Source organism: Pundamilia nyererei, unplaced genomic scaffold (assembly GCF_000239375.1).
Source record: "Pundamilia nyererei isolate P.nyererei 1_Seehausen unplaced genomic scaffold, PunNye1.0 scaffold00021, whole genome shotgun sequence".
Lineage (NCBI taxonomy): Eukaryota > Metazoa > Chordata > Actinopteri > Cichliformes > Cichlidae > Pundamilia > Pundamilia nyererei.
The window spans coordinates 2128976-2141370 of NW_005187422.1; the positions used below are offsets into that span (position 1 = coordinate 2128976).

The 12395-nt window shown below is 42.2% G+C and overlaps 1 protein-coding gene across 5 annotated transcripts in view; it reads left to right on the forward strand.

Moving 5' to 3' along the window:
- phactr3b (phosphatase and actin regulator 3b) overlaps nucleotides 1-12395 on the forward strand; it is a 56955-nt gene that overhangs the window by 42404 nt on the left and 2156 nt on the right. For all 5 annotated transcript variants that reach the window (XM_005726646.1, XM_005726650.1, XM_005726649.1 and 2 more), the window contains exon 9: nucleotides 11243-11298. In XM_005726646.1, the coding sequence (XP_005726703.1) occupies nucleotides 11243-11298 (56 nt within the window). The remainder of the gene's footprint in view (nucleotides 1-11242; nucleotides 11299-12395) is intronic.

The following is a 12395-nucleotide window of genomic DNA, read 5'->3' on the forward strand; positions in this document are numbered from 1 at the left end:
TGATGTAGCTATAGCATTCATATCATGACACTTTGTTTATCACTTAAAGATTTCCACCCTAGTGAAGAAATTCAGAGCACTTTGGCAAAACCAGACTAATTCCTCATGCCAGATTCTTTAGGAAACACTGTTCACACTGTTACTGGGAAATATTCAGGTTGGATTAATGTGTCTAGATATCAGAAACCTATCTGTAGCCATTGCTGTGTTAACAATATACTTTTCATACTTTTAGCATGTGTCCACACACTGCTGTTCTCTGTGTCGCCCTCCTTAGGTTTTACTTGCAGCACTTTGGATTCTCCTGCTCTGATTGTGACGCCATTGCTGAATTTTTCTTGGCAACCGATGCAAAGGATGCACAAATCTGATTTGAGTAGCACGAGCATCAGGGCTGAAATGCAGTTTAATCTAACTGGAGTCACATTAAACCACCTCAAAATGTTTTTGTTTTTATAACTAAAAAATTTATAGCTGCTTTGTAAATATATACATTGGCAAATGCTGTAAGATTAAACAAATAGCAGGCTGCAGAACTTATGTCAGTAATCTAGCTTGGTGTTTGAATGTTTCCTACCAACATGCAAGTCATTACTGATATATTGTTTTCATACCAGCTTTGTAAACAGGCAGAGTGTAAAGCAGATCCAAGCAGTAGAAGTGGTGCAACTTTGAGTCACCTATCTGTGGGAGAAAACGGATAGACCCGGGGATTCCCGAAATAGTTCCTCCCACTTCACAGCTCTGTTCCTTTACACATATGCTTTTTGGAGGAATGCATTAACTACATTATGGCGGTTTCAATCCAGTTAAGAAACTCTGCATTGCTGTTAAGCATCGTAGGAGGCTCATTAAGTCACGAAACAGTGTCAGACTGACAACCCTGAATCAGGATTGTTGTCTTTAAAGACAGTCAGCACAGAATGTGTGGGAGCATTGTTGTATTTTCATGTGTGCTGTGATGCAACACATGCACTGATATTCACCGAAGCGCACAGACCATGTTGCATTGATTTGCATTACTTAAGCACGGCGCTCTGCAGCAGAATGCAGAGCAGCAGGCTGGCCCAGGATAGCAGAAGGGAACCCTCTTTCTAAATTTAGCTCTCAGTGGCGAAATGCTGCAGCGGCACCCATAATCAATGGCCTGTCTACGTCAGAGCCCAGCTTCGCTTTCCTTTAACCCGGGCCCCGCAGATAAATAGATTGTGCTTTCTCTGCTGGTCATTTCTCTCTGATCAAACTGACACCATTGCCCTCTGTGTTGTTCTATTTTTGGAGAGCAGACCACAGTTTACTGCATGACCTGCACCTCTGTCCTGTGTCCTGTGCAGGCTTTTATGCAGGCACCCTCAGCCTGTGCCCTCAGCTGAGGACATCATTGCTTACATAAATGTGACTCTGTAAACACTTCTTTTATCATACTGCTGAGATTGTGCTGCAGCCCTTCTGCAGACCGTGTAAGGTCATGAGAGGGTAGTGATCATGCATCTGATGACTTAGTAAAAAGTGCCTGAAGCATCAGTGACCTGAATTCCCTGCGGGAGTGTTTTGCTGCTTTTAGGAGGGCGAGTTTTTACATCCATTGTTTGTTTGTGTGCACCTGTGATGTGACTGGCCCTGGAGCTGACCATGCAGGAAAAGGCAGTAATGTATATGTGCACAATAATGTTCATGGGGGATAAACAGATGGACTGCGTTCATCTGCCTAATCCAGATGTGAAAAGAGAGGGGTGGATCTCACTGAGAACCACTGCACAGATGCACAGATATGGTAGTAACTTACCCATCACAGGCTCCTACCTTCAAACCATACTCTGCTTTATTTACTCTGTGGAGCTTTGACCCGGCACCTCCAATACAATCCAGATATTAGAACCATTTTTCTTATTCATTCAATATATCGATTAGACTTGCACTTTGATTATATTGTTTGATTATGAATAAGGTAATTTACTATTAGCAAAAACATGTATTTAGCACTCTGTATCACTCTAAACGTAAAAGGCTGGAAGTTCTTTTACCCTCTGTGTGGGATCGCAGGTCTAATAATCAGAAGGTTGGTGGGTTGATACCAAGTTGCTGTGAATGTGTGTGTGAATGTTAAATAGCATTTAGGCATAGGAAATTTTTTTTTGTGTGAATGGGTACAGTAAAGCGGCATGTTTAAGCAGGTTGTGTTCTGATGAGGTCTGACGCGTTAAAGCCGGTGGTAGATCTGCACTGCTACTTTTGGTTGCTCCCTTGTCACAAGGGGTTGATTTGTCACAGTTTTACACTGGATGCAACTTCAGAGGGGATTTGTGTCTCCAGCTGGAATCAATAAGAAAATGCCTTTCTGCTGCAGTGAGTTCGAACACGTCATTTACTGTGTCGAGATCCAAAGGTCAAAGAAGACAAACCACTATCTGAAACAACAGACTGACCCCATCACTGTTGGATGCTCTCGCCTTCCTGACTTCCAGGGTTCAGTGTACACACGTACAACTAGTTAAACTATCAAGATGAGCTGACATAACAAGATTATATCAATGAATGTGACTGCTTCTTATAAAAACACTTCTTGTCTTTGCAATTCAAATTTGTGCTGAAATAATTTAGCACAGCAGTATTAACCTCCTCAGCCATGCTCGTTAGCTCAGCTAACAGGATTATTTCTGCTGTGGGGTCATCCTCAGTGAAAATGTCTGTGGAGATAAAACTCCACTCAGCACGCCTGCTCTCTTTGGGGTATTTCAAATTAAGAGTTATGCTAAAGGAAGAGGAAGGCAGAAGGAAGGAAGACACAGCAGTAGCAGTAATGGTGATGATGACAGGAGCCCACTCAGTATCTGCCTCCTTCTGCAGAGCCACAGAGAAACCAATAATTGGATATTTGTGGCACAGAGACCAATTTCTGCTGACACCACATCTCACTGTGTGAAGTAGGATGGAGTAACTAAGCACAGCTGCTGTGCAGAACTGCTATAAATAGCTCTACTGGCCACACAGCAGCTGACTGCAAGACAACAGTGTTATCATTCAGGAATCCCAGTGCTGGGAGTTTCAAGTACACCTCATTTCCACAGTGTATTTATTATCTATCTGTGATCACTTTAGTGGGCAATCATTACACTCGGACAGAGCTAGAGTCCACAAAGTAAAGAAAGACGAGCGTTCGAGTGCCAGAGCTAAGAAAGCTGGGCTTAATTTAATCATTCCACTGACATAAAAGGATTTCCTTTCAAATGATATCACCATGTGCTGCATTTGACACAATAGCAGTTTCCAGGCAACCGAGGCTGTCAGATGGCAGCAGGCTGCTCTTCCTTGCAGCTGAGAAAACTTTCAGTTTTATAATCTGTTTCAGCCGACATGAAATATTAATGATTGCTTTCCTTGGGTTTCCCCCCTCACTCCTATTCTTTTTTTTTTTTCTGTCCTGCAGGCAAGAAAAAAAAAAGTTTGCTTGGTAAAAAGATTACTTTCCCAGAAGCAGAAGTGTGTGAGTCTTGAGGACTTTCACAGCAGCGGAGAGTGCAGTCGACAAAAGCAAGGCCTGCTGCTTTGTTGTGCAGTGTACGTGATGCAAAAAAACCATTTCCAGCAGTTCCAAATGTCCAAACCTCAGGAAAGAAAAATAACACGAGTATCTAATCAACGTAATAACTGCTAATAAGTGTGACCAGTCACTCTTCTTTTATCTGCTCTTATCTCGTTTGGGACTGTTTGACCTGCAAAAGATAAGATGTTTTATTCACTGGAGCAAATTTTCTGCTGAACTGTGCAGACAATGTCATCAAGTGTCCTTTGTCCTCTAGACCTGTCCTTGTTGGTGTATAGAAATCACATGATGCTATAGTTGTTTTTGTAACAAGCTGTTTCATATTTAAACAGCAAGCTGTTTTTATGTCATGACATGAATTTCTTGTTAATATTATCATAACACAGGACTGCATGTATGATAGTAGAAGTAAGGATTCAGTCGAAGCCTAAATACAGGAGGGCACCAAAGAGCTGTGTCTAACATTAGCTAGCCACATGTTATCGTTATAATAGTAAAGCAGATAAAGGTGTAGAAGCAAAATGAAGGGAGTGCAAATGTTATACCAAAAACTTTCAATTTACAAAACAGCTTCTTAAAAAAGTGAATTTGCATAGAATTCAGACTCTGCAGCAACATGTGGACGTTGCATTCTTCAGTCACTCGATTGATTCAATGACTCTACGTCTCTTTGTTTGGCCGAAGTCTGTAACTTTTGGATATTGGCTACAACCTGTTATGGTGGAGTTCCAGAAATTCCTCTATGCAGGAATAACCCTGCCTGTTTCATCAGTTGTGCGTGCAGAGAATATTGTAGCAGGTGTTATGGTGCCCATGCGTCCAGTCAGCACAGAGCGCTCAAGGAATTTAGACGACAAACAGCCGTATTTCTACACTGCACGGAGAAATGACAAACTAAACAAGAACCCGTGTGATCTACCGGAGGTTGGCCTGCGTGGTGAAGCACACAGAAACTCAGGGTTTCCTGATGACAATAATAATAACTTTATTTGTGTAGCAGTTTTTAAAGCACACAGTTATCAAGTGCTTCACAGTTTAGATGAAAACATACCTTACATTTGTTTCTACGTGCATACTTCCATACATACATTAGATGTGAACTCTAGCCAGCAAATAATGTGGGAAACGTGAAGGAAACATGAACCTGTTTAAAGAAAGCACTGAGGAAGGCTGTTCTAAAATATAGATGCAACAGCCTCACGGTGTAGAACAATCCACAGACTCAGATCTGATGGCTGGAGATGAATAAGGTGTAGAATAAGATCTCAGCAGCCTGGATTCACAGCAGATGAATTTAGCTTGATTGCAAGGAGTTTGATGTAATAACGGACCTCTGTAGACGCGACAGCAGGAGTAAACACAAGATCTTCATTTTTGACAGGATTGAGAATGAGGCCATTTTACGGCATTCAATTAGTAATAGCAATAAAGCATTCTCTAAGGTAGGAGAGGCTGCTAAGGGTTGTTGGGCCTAACAGACAAATAGAGCTGTGGATCCTCAGCATAGCAATGGTGGGAGATGCTTTCGAAGCTCTTAGTTCAATTCAATTGTATTTATATAGCGCCAAATCACAACAGTGGTTGCCTCAAGGCGCTTTATATTGTAAGGGCCCTCCAGTTACACAAATAATATGAATAAATACACAAGACAGCAGTAATACATAAAATGAAAAAAGCAGTGGTCCAAAGAACGACACATGAGGGACCCCATATACAAGAGGAGCAGAAGACGACATATTTATTAATATGGCTTCTGAATGTCAGTAGAGTAAAAACCGTTTGAGAGCAGCGACAGAGATGCCAACCCGGTGTTTAAGTGATGATGTATGAACTCTGCTTCTGGGTCCAAACTACTCTGCGTTTATTAAGGTTGTTGTCTTTTTAACATGTTTTAATGCTATTTCATCTGAACAAGCCCCCTAAAAAAGTTAATTAATTACATTTTTTGTTTTGTTTTTTTTAAAGGCAGTGATCACTGTCAGTCTGTCAGCAGTAAATTAGTGACTAACCTCTTATTGTGGATGGATTATCTCAGTTGTTCTCCTGACTGAAGTTTGGTCCGTTTATAGCATCGGGAACCCTCACGTCAACTTTTATCAGTGCTGTGGAAAATATGAAAAATTTGGAGGAGGTTGATTAGTGAATTGGCCAGTGATAATTAACACTTCCTACCATCGCTCCCATAATCAGACTACTTGACCTCTCCTCAAACTCCAGAAATCAGACCCCATTACCACATTACGCCACAGTGTATGGTTTGAAAATAAAGAACCCTGGTCAACTTTACAGAGTAGAAAGCCAGCTGGCCCACCCTCCTCGAGCCATCGCTTTAGTTTTGTAGTCAGCTGAGGTGTTAAAAAATGAAGCCAGCGTGTAGTTCTCGTTTTTGTGGTTTCACACGAGGGACTCTTTTCTCAGAATGTGCCCCTCCGGTTTCTATTTGTGTCTTTATAGTGAGCAGCATCACAGCCGGGCATCACTCCAGTTACAGGGCTGGAGTTGGCAGATACTGTAAAACAGTTTGGTAGACGTAAGCACCGGATGACACAGCCTGCACATATATGGCATAAAGCGAAATCCTCAAATTACATGTTGTCACCACTGTAGACCGTCCCTGTCCCACAAGCAGTAATTAACGTTATACAATGGCTTTTCCCCCTCTAGAGTTCTAGCTGTGAGAACCCTCTCATTGAAATGCCAAAAGTCTGAAAGCCTTTGCACCCACTCTGATCACTGGTTGATTTTCTTTTCAGCCTCACGCCAAATTAGGGTTAGATCGCTGACGATCAAAGATGTAACATGTAACAAGATGTAACAACAACTGCAGCCATAGAGAATAGAGTGTAGTTGTTTTGTTACAGTCTGGCCTTTGTACATGCAGTATCTAGGACTGATTGTGGTCCTCAAGTTGACCGTTAGACTGGTCAATATGCAAACAGAATCAGAAATAGATTTTTACATCTGCTATGTTGACTAATGGATATCCATTGCTAAAGAAAATCAGATAAAGAATTTTAACCATGCTTGTAGTTAAGATGTTGGCGCGCTAGTTTGTCTATCACCACTCGTCTCGATGTTCCTTTACACTTATTTCATGGCTTGCTATGGCTGTGTCAGTATTATTTTGTCTCATGGACAGTGAAAACTTGGCAAAGACATTTATATTGTCTAAACTGTGATGTTTAATGTTTCTTTTTAAGTTGGTTAAATGTGTTTGCCTTATTTAACTTTTCATCTAGCACCACAATATTTACCTTTGTCTTTGATTGGCTGGACTTTGTTAATTTTAGCATGCTAAACTTTGCTAATTAGTGAAAAACACAGATTTGAATGTGATTTTGCAGATATCTGGTCTTAAACCAAAGTAAACATTAAACATGCTTTGTGAGCATGTTCACTTGCCGACATTAACTGCATTAACTTTTGATCACATGTGGACTTTCCAGGCTTAAGAAGGTCATGTCAGCTAGTGTATTCTTTCCTTCAACTGGTAATCACTTCAGTCACTTAGTTTAACCCTAATTTCTTTGCCCTTTTACATAACATCTACATTACACTTTACTATATATGGTCAGTTTATCTGTTGTGCCAACACCAGGTCACAGAATGCCACCAAAAAAAGCTCATGTTTCTATTGTCATGGCAGCTTCCTGCATTTACCACGAGTTGTTTATTGCAAACAGAGTACAACAATTTAAACAAGTGAAGGCTATCTGCTGACACATGTTCACATGTGTTTCGTGTCAAATCAGGATGCAACACATCCTGCAGGATGATTAGTCATTTTACAGGAAATGACACGCTCTACAATATCATCAAGAACACCTATAGAAGTTGTTGCGTACCTGTCACCATCAGTTTTGGTATCAACACGGAAGCTTTGCTACAAGGATCAGTTTGTCCCGTGTGAATCACAAGGCTCTTTGTTTTCATGTTTACACACCCGGGACCTGATCTGGGATAGTGAAATGATTGAGAATGAATTTAGTTTGGAAGGGTTTGGTTGATTTCATGCTGTTCTGCCTTCATTGTGAAAAGTGTATAGCCAATGTACAGTAACCTGTAGAGAGACTGAGCTATTATAAAATGGTTTCTTGCACACTGTGCTCCCAGCAGGTTGTTCAAAAGCGAGAAATCATCCTTCACTTGATCTGTGGACCTGAAGAAAAGGGCAAAGCCTTGGAGATCAACAACTGTCTAGATAAAGAATTGATTCTTGGTCTTGGAGTGTTTGAATGCCTCCCATTCATAGATCATCAATAGCACAGCAAGGCTTTGAGGAGAAAAATAACTTTACAAGCTAGTTGGTGGATGTCTGAATTATTTACTGGAGCTTTGCTCTAACGTGAATTAAGAGGTTATAGAGTTTCAGTTTGAAGTGATCTCAGTAATGGAATATACTGTTGACCAAACTAGGACCGACCTCAAAGTCGTTCATATTTGATGGACCTAGCAACAGAGAGAGAGATATCCAGGTCAACATTTAAACACAACGGAGTCCTCCACAACCACGTTACATAAATATTGAGCTTCTGGTACAAAGAAGGTTCCTTTAGCAACAAGCCCCCACCTCCTCGGTCCCCAGGGCCATCCTGGGCTCACTCAGACTCCACATCCGAGCGTGGCACCGCTGTCCTCGGGCTCTCTCACTGAGGGGAAGGAGCGAGGGATTAGGACACACCTCAGTGGGCAGTAGCAGGCCGCCGCCTGGCCCGTGGCGCCTGACTCATCCCATTCTCCTCCACTTTTTATGGGCTGACATTCCCATCAGCCCCTGCTCTTACAGGCGGCTCATCGCTTTGACATGCTTGTGAGTTCTTCAACAAACAAGGAACTTTTACCTCTGCCCAAACAGAGTGGGCGAGCACTTGTGAAGCGCACATCGCTGCAGGAGTCTGTGACTAATAGCCCATTAGGATTTTTTGGCAAAATACAAAAACAGGCTGACTCACTCGTGCTTTTATGCAGCTTGCATTAAGTATTTGATTTTAATCCACTGCACCTAAATTTTCTAACGCAAAATACATCTGATACCCTTTCGCCTGCTGCAGCTCATATGACTTGCTCCGCGAACCAAGGGAAGTGCTGCTGACCTGAACGGTTTTGTGCCGCACGCCACACATCCAAGTACAGCTCCGCTCCATTTAGCACGCTGACTCCTTGCAGGCCTCCAGTGCCGCCGCGTCTGTGGTCCTGTATTGCTAGTCGTCTGAGATCCCAGTTACAGCTGACGCCATCACAGGACAGGCTTATTTTAGACCTGCGCTACAAATGCTGCAGCTTGTGAAATTTTTCTGTTATTTGCTCGGTGCATTTTTTGGCCTCCACTTTTCCAGTTTCCTCACATTTTTTAAAGACTCAATGCACACCACGCTAAGATATACCACATTTTCAGCTAATATCTCATTGGGTTAAAAAATACTAGTTTATGCCTGTCAGACTGTGTTATCTGCGGCATTTTCCATAGATTCAGGTACAGAAATACAGAATGAATGATGTTTTTGAGACAGACTGATGGTTACAAAGTGTCTAAAGATACTGTTTAAAACTGATTCTTTGCTAAGTTGTCTGTTCTGTGTAGACAAACATCGATTCATTCCTTGAGTCTGATGCCTTTTTTTTATGGTTGAATGACTCATAGGTTAGTGTTAAGTTGGTAAACAAACAAAACCTCTGAAAATGGTCAAGTACAAGGATTTTTGCACAGTCCTACTCTGATACATACATGATGCATTTACCATGATACAGTAACAGCTACCCAACGCACTCAAAACAGAATTTGAAAGTAATCACTGATTCATGTTTAAGCCAGAGATCCCTGGTATTTACTGAACTTTGACTTAAGTTGGCTGCTTTTAATCGTTATATGATATGAATGACAGTTGAACTGGATTAAGGAGACGTGAAAACTGACTGCATCAGCTAGATTTCGATGTGTCTGTTGGAGGTGATAGGAGTACAGTATGTAAATGCTTGCTATGACTGTGCCACACGGTGACTTATCTTCCCTCAGACAATCTTTGGTCAGCGATGGACTATTTTGTACACAAGTTGGGACAGCAGAGTTTAACCTTTTGCTAAATGAGGGAAGGTGCTTTTTCTCCGCGCAGTGTTCAGGATCACTTTGCATCACATTAGTGGCTGTAACTGCTGTTACATCTGGAATCTTTCCCCTCTGAGCAGCTGGACAGTCTGTTAATGCTGTCCTACATATGCAAAGAGCAGTAGAAGCCAACAAGGATTTCTTTTTAATACCTTGAGCCTATTTTGAAAGAACTAAATGTAAACAGAATCATAAAAAATGAACATTTTCTATGAATCTGTATATGTATAGGTGGCAGGGCGGAAATGTATGATAGAAGGGAATCATAAACATCAGATGATGTTGAATGGTGTAGAAATCTGAGTCTGTCAAACCGCTCAAAAGCTGCAAGGAATTAACACATGAGTACAGCTTGTATGTAGGGCTGAGCATCTGCCCACATGACTGCATTGTTAGTGCTGGACTGATTAGGCCAGGCAATTGCAGAACAGTTACTTATTTAATTAATTTATTGGAAAGAAAATGCCAAAAAATGTATTGCTTGGAGGTTGTCAACAGTGGGGATGTTTCCTTTGTCTTACATTTCTTTGCTGAAAATGAAAAAGTCTTAAGAAGTGGGCAGAACGCATAATTTTAGGATTTCAAATGGGGTTAAGCTTTCACGGTTTTCTGAAATTCTTGCGCTAAATAAATGTTTCTGGCCTGTCCTGCGCTCCCAACCGCTCTCTGAATTTGGCTCCGGAAGTTTCTTCCTGCTAAAAGGGAGTTTTTCCTTCCCAAGTGATTGCTCAGAGGGATTTTCTCTGTATGGCTGTAGCATCTTTACCTTACAAAAATAAAACAGTTAATGAGAATAAACTAACAGATCTGCATTTTATAGCTTTTTTTGTCGTTAAAATGTCGTTACTAACGCGTATTTAGTCTGTCCATAAAAGAAAAAACCGCATTGTTAGTTGCTAAATTGTCCACTAAATTTTAGGCAGTAATGTTCTTTTTCCCCTTTTGTTATATATTTCTTCTAATCCCCCTCTTTCGTTGATGCTCCTCTACCACCCCATGTTAAATTCCTGGAAATGCCCCTGATCCTGTAAACGTGTTTCAATACAGAACAGCTCGCTTCATCGCAGCCGTCTGTGTGTGTGCGTGTGTTGCGTGTGAGTGGGTACACAGGGAATCTCCTCCTCAGTCCCACCCCTTCACATTAGTAGTGAGCTAAAAAGGAGGCAGGCGGTGCTGCGCCACTCTCAGTCCACTCAGCGCGCATCGCAGAGCTCTCTCCTCATCCCCCGAACGTCCGCGGGGACTCCACCGAGCAGCCAACCAGCGCTCCTCGCTCTCTAAACTCAGCGTCTGCTCGAGCAGCCTCCAAACGGAGCAGAGTCAGGGACAATCTCACATTATTTCCTTTCCACGGAGCTGCGAAACGCGGGGCCTGACTTTGAGTTCCCGATGTGGAGTTGTAATACTTCAAAGACCAAAACGAGCAGCGCGTCGGACTCGAGGTGGAACGCGTTTTGGATGCGCAGCTCTCGGCGCTCTGCACACCGGCACAAGCGCGCCAAGTGCTAGTAGCAGTGAAAGGACTGAAAAGACTATTGACGGGTGCTGTGGGAGGAAAACATGGTCCAGAACGTAATTCTGGTGTTTTTCCGCAGGAGACTGAGCCAGAGGCCGGCAGTGGAGGAGCTGGAGAGCCGGAACATTTTGAAGCGTAAGTAAAGCGAGCATCCACGGAGCTTTCCACTCCCACTTCATGGCAGGCCTGCGTCTTAAAAAACGAAGTTTCTGATCCTAATTGTAATATTACAGTCAGGTGCTCCCGGAGTTTACATTGACTTAATGGTCCACTTCTTATTTATTTCAGACTTTGGTCGTTTCATATATCTTTAATACTACTTTAATAAGTTACTTTGGACTCTCATGCCACATGGACAAATAGATAATATTTTTAAATAAGTGGATAATGACGGAAAGCTTCATAATCAGTCATTACCCAATTTCCTTCGGGGTCAACCTTCAGGATCAATAAAGTTTTGAATTGAATTGAATTGAGAATGGCAGCTCTGCTTTTTGTTTGTAGGAGGCTGTAGTTATCATGGCCAAATTCTCTTTTTTCAGCAGATAACGGTCCCCCTCTGATTACACAGTGTCCACGTATTATGTGGAAATTGTTCCCGTGCAGTCCCAGTAATAAGAACATAATTCACTGTGGTTCTAACTGCATTTTTGCAGCAAGAAATTGTTTGATTGTAGCGCTCCAAGCAGTGGAATTAGTCCCGCTGCCCTGAAAGAACAGAACGCTTATGTGTGTGAGGAGACCTAGATTTTGTACATCTGTGTGTGTCTGAGCCACCTGTGAGCCCTCAACAGCTGCCCCTTTCTCTCTCCACACAGGGGCATGTGTTTAAGCCAAACAGCTACCCCTTTGGCATGACACGCACTGTCTAGCACAGAACATTCAAAAAAGTTTAATATTTGGAATCGTGTTTTCCTGTTGAATGAAAAAGAAAGAAATGCGCTCAGGTGCCAGCCCTGCTTTAAGCTGCCAGACTAGTTGACCAAAATTTCAAATGAAACGAGATTAAAAATAAATGAAGTGACATCAAGGGATCTCTGGGCTGTATAATAAAGATCAATCCTATTAGAGGCCTAATCTGCTCCAGTCTCGCTCTCTGACTGACTTGCATTCCTTCTCCTGAGCGCTGCTGCACGCTGGCTCACTAGGGGATATTGATTGCAAGGAGGATCAGACACACTGGCTCTGTTAATCACAGACAGATTACCTGAGCATCTATCATTTTGCCTCAT